The sequence below is a fragment of the Hemibagrus wyckioides genome, linkage group LG08, assembly GCF_019097595.1.
Source record: "Hemibagrus wyckioides isolate EC202008001 linkage group LG08, SWU_Hwy_1.0, whole genome shotgun sequence".
NCBI classification, from domain to species: Eukaryota; Metazoa; Chordata; class Actinopteri; order Siluriformes; family Bagridae; genus Hemibagrus; species Hemibagrus wyckioides.
This window is the reverse complement of record NC_080717.1, coordinates 16,077,426-16,091,682: the sequence shown is the minus strand read 5'-3', so window position 1 is coordinate 16,091,682 and position 14,257 is coordinate 16,077,426. Positions and strand designations below refer to the sequence as shown.

General features: G+C 38.0%; 1 protein-coding gene across 2 annotated transcripts; it reads left to right on the top strand.

Moving 5' to 3' along the window:
• Positions 1–3,311: 3,311 nt before the first annotated feature.
• Positions 3,312–14,243, top strand: phf6 (PHD finger protein 6). 2 transcript variants are annotated; one of them, XM_058398020.1, is made up of 11 exons: positions 3,312–3,473; positions 5,462–5,641; positions 6,299–6,400; positions 7,390–7,523; positions 7,627–7,673; positions 8,382–8,545; positions 8,694–8,837; positions 9,310–9,414; positions 10,100–10,233; positions 13,281–13,413; positions 13,534–14,243. In XM_058398020.1, exons 2-10 carry the CDS (start codon positions 5,510–5,512, stop codon positions 13,411–13,413), a joined length of 1,095 nt encoding a protein of 364 aa, XP_058254003.1. In that variant the 5' UTR covers positions 3,312–3,473; positions 5,462–5,509; the 3' UTR covers positions 13,534–14,243. The 2 variants fall into 2 exon arrangements, with proteins under 2 accessions (XP_058254003.1, XP_058254004.1); XM_058398021.1 differs by having other exon boundaries at positions 3,314–3,473; positions 5,478–5,641.
• The last annotated feature ends 14 nt before the right edge of the window (positions 14,244–14,257 follow it).

Here is a 14,257-nt window from a genome sequence, read left to right as displayed (position 1 = left end):
TGATTGACATCAATTCTGACCAATAAGGCTTCGATGGGGAGGGGTTTATTTTTTCCATAATGTATTAGTCCACGATTTTGAAGTGAAGAAGAGAGTACAGTCAAGGGTGGAAGAGTGGCAGGAGTGATAGAAAGGTGTGTGGAAGAGTGAAGGGGAAAATTTACAAGACCAGCTATGTTTTATGGTTTGGAGAGCTGGAGGTGGCAAAGTTGAGGATGCTGCCATTTGTGTTGGGAGTGACAAGGATGGAGGGGATTAGAAATGGGTATATTAGAGGGACAGCGCAGGTGGGACAGTTTTGGAGACAAAGTAAGAGAAGCAAGATTTAGATGGTTTGGGCATGTGCAGAGGAAGGCTATGGATTATATTGGAAGAAAAATGCTGAGGATGAAACCACTGGGAAAGAGGAGAAAATGAAGGCCAAGGAGGAGGTTTATAAATGTGGTGAGGGAAGACATGCAGGGGATTGGTGTGACAGAGGGAGATGCAGAGGTCAGATTGAGATGGAGAATTAGGATCCGCTTTATGGTGACCCCTAAAGGGAGCAGCCGAAAGAAGAATTAGTCCATGATTTTAATGCAAACAGATTTCATCAACTGAAACAGACATCAAACAAGCATGGTTATTATCACAACCATAAGTTTCCATCAATAATGAAAGTGGTAAATGTTTTTGCAAACTTCTCTACCAGTAGCTTCTTTCTATTAAAAAGTAACATATGTAATGATTATACTTCCTGCATCAAACTCTTGCATAAGTTTTATGTCCCCTTCAACTCTATCAAGTCATAAACTGAGAGTATTTACCCATGATTTTCATCAGTGTCTGGACAATTAAAATTACAGGCTGATAACAGCAACCCTTAAAATGGTGGCATAGCCCTCCTATTTCCCCATTCCAAGGTTATCAGATGTTATATATGCTGTGCCACCACAAGACTGGTTCATGTCTGTGCAGCTGTATAATTCATATTTTCCAGCTCCTTAGAGCTTTCAAGGACAGACACTTCAGTTTTAAGTCCTACCTTTTGGCCTCTCTGTAGCCCAACATGTTTTCTCAAGATGCCTGCAGGCAGTCACCTTTGATAGTCAGTGGCTGCTAAGGATGTTGTCTCTTTAAACAACTGGCTTATATGTGCTTCCACCAAGGAGCAGGCTACCCATGACCCATTTTTGCCGCTTTAAAGCACTTGGACTTGCACATGGTGAACTTGGATTGCGCTTTTGGTCAATGGCACAATGGCACAGTTGGTGTACTTTTGAGCATATAAGTCTGGAAAAATGATGTTTCATTCAATAGACATTCTGTACAAACAGATGTGGTTTAGTTACCAAGCTAGCAACACTTTTCCATTGCCCTAAACCTGACTGCTAGCAAGGCAGATAGCAATCAAGTTTATGATTTGGGAACTCACAAACCATAAACAGTAAAACACACACACAAAAGTTATTAGTAAGTAAGTAGGCTTTATTAGTCACATATACATTACTGCACAGTGAAATTCTCTCTTCACATGTCTCATTCTTGGAGGGTTTGGGTCAGAGTGCAGGGTCAGCCATGATGTAGCACCCCTGGAGCAGGGGGTTGGGGTCTTCAAGAGCCCAAAAGTGGCAGCTTGGCGGTGCTGGGGCTTGAATCCTGATCTTCCAATCAACAATCCAGAGCCTTAACCAATTGAACTACCACCACCCATACCATGTACTTCACTATCCTAACACACTACTGACAATTTCTGTTTCACCAAAGCATTGACAAGTAGCATGCTGAGTTGAGCATTCTTTATTTTGCTTCCTTTTCCCTTTAATGTCCTATGTGACCGTTTGGTAGAGTCACTATATTTCATTAACAAATTTTTTTAACTTAACCCAACCCGATTGGGCAGCCATTTGATAGAGGCCTATATTTAAATAATTATGGGGTCTGTTAAAAAAACAGTTATATATTGTTGTTATTATTGACCGAATTAACTAAATAATGCAAAGAAAGAATTGTTCCATTGCTTTGGACATTAAAGGGTTAAAGAACCCCCAGTGCATACTTAGGGTTAAACAGAACCGAATATTTATCCTCAAAACCTTGTCAATTCTGCCAGGTGGTTAGGACTTGTGTAGCTGTATATTCTGACCTGATATAAATATTGAAACTGCAAGCCAGGCCAAAACTACGTCTGCCTTTACATGCACATAAATGTAATATGGAGTTGGCTTGCCCTTTGCAGCTATAACAGCTTCAACTCATCTGGGAAGGCTTTCCGAAAGGTTAAGGAGTGTGTTTATGGGAATTTTTGACCACTTCTCTAGAAGCGCATTTGTGAGGTCAGGTACTGATGCTGAACAAAAAGGTATGGCTCACAGTCTCCGCTCTAATTCATCCCAAAGGTGTTCTATCAGCTTGAGGTCAGGACACTGTGCAGGCCAGTCAAGTTCCTTCATACCAAACTCACTCATCCATGTCTTTATGGACCATGATTTGTGCACTGGTGTGCAGTCATGTTGGAACAGGAAGGGGTCATTCCCAAACTGTTCCCACAAAGGTGGGAGCATGAAAATTTCCAAAATGTCTTGGTATGCTGAAGCATTAAGAGTTCCTTTCACTGGAACTAAGGGGTTAAGCCCAACCCCTGAATTGGTGTCCCAAAACTTTTGGCAATATAGTGTAGTCTCCTTATGTCTTTAGGCTGGAGAACATCACTCAGAAATTTATTTATTTATTTATTCATGTATGCATATGCATGTGAAGAGTGCCACAATTCTTGAGTTGACTGTAAAACGTTATCATTTTAAGAGATCAAATCAAAATTATTTTCTGTAATTCCACTTTACATATCTGTACACATCTCCACCCACACACGCCCAGCTTGCTTTGTTTTTTAAAAGGAAATTGCTTTCTGGGTAAGTTCTGCTTTTTTCCATCACATTTGAATTGTTCTTTTGGACATCTAAGCCAAACAAACTTCACATCACCTGATGAAGTTGTAACGATATGGAAAGCCAATTCCCTGAAGGAGAAATGGATAGTGAAATAATATTGGCCCATGAAGGATATTGGATCAGAAGTGCAATGGTGAGTTTGAAAATAGAAACAAACTTTTCGAACCTGTATTTGCGTGTATATTTACATTAAACACTATCCAATCTTTTGTTTTTGTCCACTAAAATTCCAAAGACCTATCCATTCACGTGTTTCCTAGATCATTTTTGTTGGTTAGCTAGACTCGTAGTGAAGGGAACATAAATAGAGCGAAAGGGAACGTAAGTAAATGAGACGCGGCCAGCTTGAGGGGGCGTGGCGTTCACATCCGTGGTGAACAAACGTGCTTTTTGCAGTAGCCAATGCAACGTAACTTGAATGCTCCGCAATGGCTAGGAACTAACTGCAGCCGTTCAGTGCTCACTAGACGGAAGAGGTTCACGCCACTATCCTTCTGCTTCACATCTATATTAGCGTAACGTGATCGAAACAGACCCCCGGTGGTAAGGACTCATTATATGACATTTTCACGAGCTTAGATTACATAGTGATTTGTTTTTTGATGGAGTGAGGAACAGTAATGTTTCTAGTCTCTCCGTGTTTGGATTGATGTAACGCCTATGGCGGAGTGGGACATGGGACGCGGGTAAAATTGACTAAACACTATCAAACGTAAAGGTATTATCTATCAGATTCATAATATGTACAAAATCAAGTTGACATGAATGATCGGGATAATGATTTGCTTCATGGAACTTGGGCCTTAGCGTAGTGTTCGTGTCAGTGTTATAATAATATAGTTATGTTTTTACTATTCGGTGGCATCCTGTTCAAATTCTGCATCAGTGTCAACACTTTGTACAATACAATGAAATTAATTTGTTGAATTTTGAACCGTCATGCCAGTTTTAGGGCTTGGGCCTAGGTTTCCACACCTTTTAACGACACGAGAAGTGTCCGGGTCTGATGTGCTTTCTGCTCGACTTTTCATTGAGACTCTGAGATCTTGTTCTTGGATGTTTACTACACGGTACTTCTGCACGTTGTGTGCTGTTTCTATCTTTCTGCTGCCGCTGCTCCGGGTTTCTCAGCTTTATCATGGCAGGAGGCCTGCTAGCGCTAAAAAGCCGAGCGGAGAAATGATTTTTTTTTTTCTTTCTAAAAAATAAATAAATAGTTTTGTTTTTAGCTGAACAAGAACCGAGAGTTTTTACGTTACTATAAAGAAAACTGAGGGAAAAATGCTGCCCAGGCTTAGCTCGAGCAGCGACAGATTTCGCACTAGTTTTGAGGGTTAGCTATGTCCTGGCTTTGAGTTTCAAAGTGTGCTAACTAGCTGCGCCACTCTTTTCACTCCACATGTTTTTGTGAAAATATGAAATAAGCAAAAATGTTAATCGGATTTATTATAAAGGCGTGTTAAGGTGATGTTGGGGTTTTATGATCGTCGGAGTTCAGTGTCTCTCGCTTCAGTTTCACTTTCGCGCGTTTTTGCGGAGGCGATTTCGTAATTTCATTTTTTCGCCATATCTCGGTTTAATTTAACTTGAATGTACGACCAACATGTGCGATGTGATGAGTTAAAAAATATTTCGATAGATGGCGGATATTTCTATCCACACACGGGCCCAGTGCCCTATCCATAGATGGACTGCGTGTTCAGTCACGCAGGCCTTTCACCATTCTGTCCTCAGGAGAGATTTCTTTTTAATATATATTAAAGTTTTGAGTAATCATATATCCACGATAATCATACTGTTAGAGCATTTCCTCGCCTATAAAATGTAGATAACTTGGAAAAACAAGACAAAAAAAATGTTTTTAAAGAAAGATCCATACCCCTTTTCTGCCAGAGTGCTTTAGGTTATTGACATAAACAAAAAGAAAAAATACAGCTGTTAATGATCTGGCTTTTCTATGACGTCATTAATATGCTTCTTAACCAGTCCATTTAAATGATCAGGTTAAAGATATGCTTCTTTTTTTTTTTTTTAAGAAGTACTGAATCTTTATATTTACATCATATCAGTGAGAGGAAACACGTCAGATAGTTTTGAGACGTAGAGTCGTGTTATAAGGTGTAAAGCTTCTGAGATAAAAATATCTTTATGATCTTATTTTCTACGATCTACACTTTGTCATATGACAGTACATATAATGCGTGGGCTGTTTGACGTATTCACTTTTAATTTGCGATGGAGAAGTTTTATTAGCGATATCCACTGGGATAATTGGTTAGAGCGTAGTTTTTAAGCATTGTGTCTTTTAATCATGATGTCATGCAGTTAGTACAGTAACTGAATTAGTTTACTACAAAAAAAAAGCACTATTTGATTGCTAACCATGCCTCTTGCCTTCCTAACTACCCATCTGTAAATTGTTATGAGTATTTACAATCACACGATCGTTTGAATTTAATCACCTCTGTAAATAATATGGTGATTAGGATAATAACATCCTAATTCCTCTGTACACGTCTGTTTACTGACAGCATCTTTGCTAATTAGAGGACTCGACTCAAGAGTGGAAGTCGCTAGCCATGTCGGGGCAAAAGAAAGGAGCTTCGTCGCGTCTGCGAAAATGTGCCTTCTGTAGAACAACCCGAGAGAAGGAGTGTGGTCAGCTCCTAGTATCAGACAACCAGAAGGTGGCAGCTCACCACAAATGCATGGTGAGTGGACAGTCTGTGTTCAGCTGCACAAGAAAGAGACCTCTTTCTGAAACTTGTAGTTTATGTAAGTTTGGCTGCTGAAATTAATTGAATGAAAATGTAACAATGGTTTCTATGGAATCATTTTCCAGACTATTTTCGAAAACATTGCCAATTGTATTTGGAAGTGATGTCAGTCACAGTTGACGTCCATGAAGGAAAGTGTACTGAACACCCGTTCTGTTTCTGATTTTCTTGATGAGCATCGGCATAATCGTCTGTTGAGCATGTTTTCCTCCTCGGCTGTTGACTGTGAGTGACGTCAAATCCAAATACAAACAGACCCCGTAGTATACTTCCACCCAATACAGGTTTCTTTGTAAGACATAGGAAATGCAAAGGGCACTGCCTTTCCATTTGAATTTTGTTAGTCACCATACACGATGCAGTGGAAGTAAAACAGCACTGATATGCAATTATGTTATAGTTTATACAGTACATTTTAACAAATAGAAAGCACAATTGCAAATACAGTTTGAAAGTTTTTCTATGAAAATACTTCCATAGGTTTCAGCGTATGATTGAAATGATCGGACAGTTTTGTGATTTCTTTGTCACCATTCTAAGTTGCGTAAGTTTCACATGCTTGTGCATATCTTTTCTGCGTTTATTTTGCAGCTTTTTTCATCTGCTCTAGTAACGTCTCACTCAGACAGTGAAAACATTGGGGGATTTTCTGTTGAGGATGTAAAAAAAGAAATCAAAAGAGGAAACAAATTGGTAAGTGATCAAGTGTCTCGATAGACCTACATCGGATGAAAATGGGATTTCATGTTGCCACTATCGGACAATATTGATTAATTTGTTTAACAAATATAACATTCAAACTCAACCGAGGGGAAAAAAATAACAGCGCAGAAGAAGGCAGAACAACTCGGACATAGGAATGTATTGAAATCGCATCAGGCCATAGATTTGACACAGGCTTCTTCACATTTCTGTCTGGTTTGAACTTGCGTACAAAATACAAACAACAGTTCAAGACTTTAGCTGTCTAGTAGCAAATGCAATGAACTATTGCCTTTTGACTAGATTGACTGATTAAACTATCTGAATAATTTCAAAGATTAGATATCTTTATTTACTGGGTTATTTTTTTCCATCAGGATGTAATTTAAGACCTGATTTAATCTACAGTAATAGAATGTGCAGTGACGTCGAGTAAAGTACAGAGATTACTATTAATTTCTTTCATACTTTCATTGACGTTTGTTTGGTATGTTTCATGTAATTGAAGAGGATTTGTGAAATTTTTATTGTTATTGCACATTTATTGACTGATGCACTGGAGAAGACCTTTTAATATAAAGCCACATTGTTCTTATTCAGTATTTCACACTGGTAAATACAGTAAATCCACCAACGTTTAAGAGCATACCGTGTAAATAAATTAGCTATATAATTTACAGTTTCAGTAATTCAATCCACCCTTTTATATCTGTATAGAATAATTGATATGTAGATGCTTTCCATTACTGATGTTGTTTAAATAGGAACCAGCTATGGCAAAAGCACAATAGAGTTAAACTGGTTAAAACATACGCATGTATGAGATGGAACCTGAGGTTTTTTGGACTATGCACCCAGTGAGATAATCCTTAAACACCACTGTATACCTAAATAAACTAGTTCATTGCTCATTTATTAGTGTTGTAACCGGAAACAAAAGAATGTAAATGTTCTTTCTGATGTTCTCATTTTGTAACCAGATGTGCTCATCCTGCCACCGGCCAGGGGCTACCATAGGTTGTGATGTTAAGACATGTCGGAGGACATATCACTACTACTGTGCCCTGTGGGACAAAGCCCAGACCAAGGAGAACCCCTCACAAGGCATCTACCTGTAAGGGGATTTTTATTTATTTATTTATTTATTTATTTATTTTTAATAGAAAATTATCTTCCAAAAAACAAAAGCTGATCGTCTTTTATTTGGGCTTTTTCAGTGTTTACTGTCGTAAACATCGTGATGCCTCCCAAGATGCCAGTGATGGTAATAAATGCTTACCATTATAATCTGATTAAAGAAAAAGCTTTAGTGTTCTGTTTTAGAAACGTAACAGTCTGTTCTGACAATTACACCGATCAGGCATAACATTATGAGCACTGCCAGGTGAAGTGAATAACACTGATTATCTCCTCATCATGGCACCTGTTAGTGGGTGGGATATATTAGGCAGCAAGTCAACATTTTGTCCTCAAAGTTGATGTGTTAGAAGCAGGAAAAATGGACAAGTGTAAGGATTTGAGCGAGTTTGACAAGGGCCAAATTGTGACGGCTAGACGACTGGATCAGAGCATCTCCAAAACTTCAGCTCTTGTGGGGTGTTCCCGGTCTGCAGTGGTCAGTATCTATCAACAGTGGTCCAAGGAAGGAACAGTGATGAACCGGTGACAGGGTCATGGGCGGCCAAGTCTCACTGATGGACGTGGGGGGCGAAGGCTGGCCCGTGTGATCCGATCGAACAGACGAGCTACTGTTGCTGAAATTGCTGAAGAAGTTAATGCTGGTTCTGATAGAAAGGAGTCAGAATACACAGTGCAGTGCATGACGGCTCAGGGCTTTTTTGGCAGCAAAAGGGGAACCAACACAATATTAGGCAGGTGGCCATAATGTTATGTCTGGTCGGTTATATATAAAAATTAATTGGTGTGCTACAAATGCTGTCAGAAATTTTATTTGTGCTAAATACTTTGACAGAGGATCAAGGAGTCGCAGCCAATGATTCAGATTCATCCCCACCCCGGAGCAGAGGGCGTGGCAGATTTGAAAAGAGCCGGATCAGAGGTGTACCACGTGGCCAGTCAGAAGATGCCCGTTCAACTTCATCACAAGGTGTAGATGAAACAGAGAGCTCTTCAAATGTAGGACCCTATATCTTTTCCCCCATCTCATTCACTTTTATTTAAAGTACTAAATCTTTAAATAAATCTCCTGATTGTGTCAACCAATCATTTTGCATGTGCTAAAAAAAAAAGGCACGTCTTGCATGCTAACGTGTTGTGGTTGTAGCGGGACCGGTCCCCTTTGAGGGGCAGCCCCAGTGAGTCAGGCCTTCGATGTGGTTTCTGCCATGCTGGTGATGAGGAGAATCAGACCCGCGGTGTTCTCCATTGTGATAACGCAAAAAAGGTTGCCGCCCACTATAAGTGCATGGTGAGTCATGTCAGGTTCATCATTTTGGTCGTGCTGGAGATTGTCTTTCACTTTTCAGATAAACACATTATAATGTTATAAATCATGTTATAAACCACTGGAAATTGACTATTCATTATTGTAATATTTGACATGATTTATTGGTTTTGAATTTAAATAAAATCAATTTTATATATATGTTTTTAAATTAGACTGAGACTCAGATTTCAAAGTTTTGCCACATTTTGGAAAAACCCTGAATCTTATCTAGTTGTTAGTATTGACTATTGAAAAGTTCCAAGAATTTATTGTCCTAATACTGTAAGCAATAACGACTTGTCCTGTTTTACCTCGCTTAATAATGTTGCTGATTAACTGAACGACAATAAATAAATGATTTAGATTGAATGACAACTTTTTTTTTTCTCTCTTTTTTTCCCCCCTGCTTTTTTATTTTTGTTTGTTTATTTATTTTATTCTATTTATTTTGCAGCTTTTCTCTTCAGGGACTGTCCAGCTCACTACAACATCACGTGCAGAATTTGGTAACTTTGACATTAAAACAGTCATTCAGGAAATAAAGAGAGGGAAAAGAATGGTGAGCTCTTTTCTTTTTCTGAGCTGTTAAGAATGTATTGCAGTCTATTGTGCAGCAGTGTTACTGTCACTTACTAAGTATCAGAAGTTAAAATCTCTGCATTACTCTTTTGCAATCTCACTGCATATCTGCTATCCCATTAACTCTAGCTCGCTCGTATAGTATACAAATAGGCTGTTATTCTGATTAATTGTATTAGTTGTATATATTAACCTCTGTATTAATCTTTTTTCCCTCCTGTCTGTCACACTCGAGGTTGCACAGCTAATCATTTTTACTAGTTGACCAGCAATTCTAAACGTAGTTAATGTAGTTAGTCATCTTTGTCATTATTCAGATTATTTTACTACCTTAGGCTATTGTAACACTGCAGGAATGCTAATAAACATCAGCAAAGAAGGTGTTAAACCACACATCAGTTAACCTTCAGAGGCTGCAGTTTCCATTCGTTTTTTTTATGTTATTAATAGTTAACATTGTGAGCGTACAGGAGTGTGAGCTGCCATTTGATCATACTTGTTCAGTAGTCATTTAATATAATATGCATTATAAGATCGATGGAAGTTTATTTGCATTTGTAAATGTTCTTAATCATACAGGGCTATAACAGCACAATGTGAGTGTTTTGTGACAGTGCTTATATGATTGATTTTTTTTTTTTTTTTTTTTTTTAATTGTTATTTAGAAATGCACCCTGTGTGGTCAGCTCGGCGCTACCATTGGATGCGAGATAAAAGCGTGTGTGAAAACCTACCACTACCACTGCGGCCTGCAAGATAAGGCCAAATACATAGAGAACATGGCCAGAGGCATTTACAAGTAAATATTTTTATTCCTGCTCATTGAACTGAGGGAGAAGCAGAGTGAGGTTTAGCTGGATTAGTCAGGTAGTTTCAGCCTTGATTTATCATAAGTGTTAATAGTGCCTCAGGTGTATACAATGGATATAAATGGTTACATACCCCTGTTGAAATGGCAAGGTCAGACCTTTTTCTACCCTCAGTGTGAAATTACTACACTACCAGTCAAAGGTTTGGTTTTTCAGTGTTTTTTGTTTAGGGATTTATTTTCTACATTCTAGAACAATACTGGAGATTTCAAAACTATGAAATAACACACATGGACTTAAGTAATCCATATGTAATGACAACAAAAAAGTCAGTTGTTATTTTAAGACACGAAGGTCAGGTGATCTGGAATAGTTCTTGCAAGAACAGTATTGTCAAGTGCATTTGCAAAACCCATCAAGCACCATGATGAAACTGGCTCACATGAAGACCATCCCAGTAAAGCAAGACCAAAACTTACCTCTGCTGCAGAGGGGAAGTTCATTTAGAGTTACCAGCCTCAGAAATCACCAATTAACAGCACCTCAGATTAGAGCCGTTATGACGGCTTTACAGAGCGTCAGTAGCAGACATATCTCAATATCAACTGTTCAAACGACATTATCGTGTATTTCGGCCGCCTTCAGCATTGTTTTACAATGTAGAAAGAAATAAACATCAGGAAAGACCATGGAATTAGAAGATGTGTCCAAACTTTTGACTGGTAGTGTATGTATAAAGAAGAAAATTTCAAATCAACATTTTTCTGGAAAAGTAGACCAATAAATTGGTGGTATAAATGTGCACACCCTTTTATAATCGGTGACCAGAATAACCCGATCACATACAGTCTCAAATTCAACAGTAATGATCCTACAGCTGTCTTCAGTGAATTTAATCTGATTAACCCTGAATAAAGATCTGCTGTGTCTGTAACCAATAAAGGATGGGCTGACATTTATGGCATTTGAACTCACAACCTTCCAATCAGTAGTCCAACACCTTAACCACTAAGCTACCACATCCCCTTAAGAACATCACTGTTATTGAATGACCTAGTCAGAGTCCAGACCCTGAATCCTGAACTAAAAATCTATGGGGTGACCTGAAGCTGGCTGTGTACAGTAGATGCCTTTACATTTTGATGGAGCTAGAATATTTTTGCAAGAAGGATGTGCAATGCTAACAGACTCTTAGCCAAAGTTGTAGCCAAAGTTTTCTTCTAGGGGTATGCACCCCTAGAAGTATGTAATGTATGTATGTAATTATTATAGTTATTGTAAGTTCTTTTTCCTTTGATTGTTTTTTTTACTTAATTTTTATGTGCAGTAATTTCACATTAAGGGTAGACAAGGGTCTAACATGTTCTGTTTTCATTTTTTACACCACAAAACCCTGCCATTTTAACAGAGGTGTGTAGAATTTTTATACCCTTTTTATATAGTCAGGTTTTTTAAATATTTGGAAATTGACAGTTATTGTTATTTCTGCTGTCTTGCACAGTAAATAGGAAGTGAAAATAAACAATGGGCAGACTTCAACTTTAATGTGAGGGTATTGCATTCAGATTGAGTCTCTCCTTCTTAAAGGACCAAAAATAATTGGACAAACTTGTCAAAGCCTTCCAGAAGTCATCACCAGATGCTGGGTTTCTTGTCTGGTGATACTCTGCCAGGCCATTACTGCAGCTGTCTTCAGTTCCTCGCTTGTTCTTGGGGCGATTTTGCCTTCAAGCAGGTGAAATCCATGCTGAATTGGATTTAGGTCGGATGGATGACTTGGCTGTTTTAGAACATTTTCACTTCTTTACTTTAAAGGCTTGAGTTGCTTTTGATGTATGCGCATCATTGTACATCTACACTGTGAAGGATGAAGATCCAATGAGGTTTGAAGCAGTTGGCTGATTCTGAGCAGTTATTATAACCTTAAAGACTTCAGAATCAATCCTGTTGCTTTTGTCAGTCACATCCTCAATAAATACAATGGATCCAGCTTGTTTCACAGCCGTACATGCCCAACACCTGAAGATTTGGTGGCATGCATAAGATCGTAAGCAGTTTGTATCCTTGATGATACTGTAACAGAATGATAAGAGCAGAGTATGTTCTGGTATGGTTGTCTCATCTGTCTGTAAGATGATCTTTCAAGAGAGTACCGGTATTTTATTTATTTATTTTTATTTGATTTAAAAGCAGACTAATTTGCATTTCCTATTTTTGAGGCTTTCCAATAGATTACATCTTGTGGTTAACCCTGTGCATTTCTGGTGAAGGCTTCTCTTAGCTATTAACTTCGACATAGATAGACCTGTCTGCTGGAGGAAGTTCTTGATCGGGTGAATTACTGTGAAGGTGTTTTTTCGTTCATCAGGGCACAGAAATGTTCTGTTGTCCACCACCGTTTCTATGTTTTTGGGCTTTTTTGAGTTCCTGAGCTCATCAGTGCTTTCTTTCATTTTTTTCATTTTTTTTTTTTTCATTTTAAGAATGTACCAAATAGTTGATTTGGTCAAACCCATTGTGTGTTTTTTTTTTTTTTTTGTTTTGTTTTGTTTTTTAATCTCTTTGATTTGTTTTGATTTTTCAGCCTGTTTCACTGTCATTGACAGCTCTTTAGACTTTATATTAAGAGTTAATACAACAGATTTTAAATGCAAATGCCATACTTGAAATGAAATAAGGAAAAAAAAAACACCTGGCCATGCAATAGCTGAGTAGCCAATTGTTCAAGTACCTTTGGATCCATGTAAAGGAGGAGACCCTCAAATTAAAGCTGAAAGTTGACACCTTAAGCTCATTTTCATTATTTCCTTTCAACTCCAATATAACCTGTTAGACACTTAAAGAATGCTAAACTTTCAAAATTCAAGTAATTATGGACCTAATTTGTTATTCAATATGGGTCCTCCACAGTTTAATTGAAATGTGCTGTGGTCTGTTTTTACTAACTATGTTGATGTCTTTACTCTTGGTTTCAATCAAGCAATTAATGCATCCATTGACCTTGGCAATTAAATGACTTGCATGTTTCCAAAAATAGACTGTACTGTAAGAATCACAGTGGAAATGAGGAGCGGGATGAAGAGGATGAGGAGAGGGAGAGTCGCAGTAGAGAGAGGGCTGCCAATAACAGCAGGGGAAGCCCTCCTTCATCTCAAGTGAATGGCAACTAGGTGAGTGTTTAGAAATATAAGGTCCCTTTTTTTATTCAGATGGAAATCTTGTATTTTCTGAGAGTTGTTATTTTGGTAGCTCCTAAAGACACGCCGTATAATTACGTTTGTCTTTTACAGATGGTGTGTTGGAGAAAGAAGAAAAATATTTTTTTATTGTGCTCAGTTACAACCTAGGGGCCAGTTCAGAATATTGACCGTTGCAGTTTTTCTCAAATTGCCAGAAACCCCATAACCATTGACGACAGGCCATACGTTCCTCTGCCATTTTCCCCAATATTTCAAGAATATCATGAATGAGGCTAGCAAGTGCAGTTTATAAGCCTACCCAGGAGAGAGAGGGTTTTTTTTTGTTTGTTTGTTTTTTTTATGACGCAGAATAAGTTCTACTTTTAAAGAAAATAATGGAAAATCCCTAATAACATTATAGTTATGAGACTAGTTTGAATCTGTGCCTGAAAAACACTTTAAATGTGAGACAATAAAAACTGAAGGTTTCATGACTGGACCAATGGGAACTCTCTTTCCACAGTTTCTTTCTTATCAAAATACTATTTGGACTGGACCTGATTTTTTTTTTTTTTTTTTTTTTTCTTTTCTTTTTTCCCCCCAAACTGCCTTCTGGTTGTTTTTACTCTCTTCCAAATCATGCGACTATCCCTCTAATTTCCTGTCAAGTAACTGACATTATCTTTACCTCTTATTTCTCTTGTATCATGTATTATATTTTACTACCGTATTATAATCATGAGTATTGTTGAATATCTGTGACTTTCTTTATAGTCTTGAGTCAGGATTAAAGATCATTGGCTAGCATGCACTTTTCTTTACACTGACTTGTGTA

Excerpts from the sequence above, each read along its gene's own strand:
- phf6 (XM_058398020.1), top strand. The coding sequence starts at position 5,510 with ATGTCGGGGCAAAAGAAAGGAGCTTCGTCGCGTCTGCGAAAATGTGCC. Across the intron at positions 6,401-7,389 it reads TCAAAAGAGGAAACAAATTG|ATGTGCTCATCCTGCCACCG; the intron begins GTAAGTGATCAA and ends TTTTGTAACCAG. Across the intron at positions 8,838-9,309 it reads CCGCCCACTATAAGTGCATG|CTTTTCTCTTCAGGGACTGT; the intron begins GTGAGTCATGTC and ends TTTATTTTGCAG.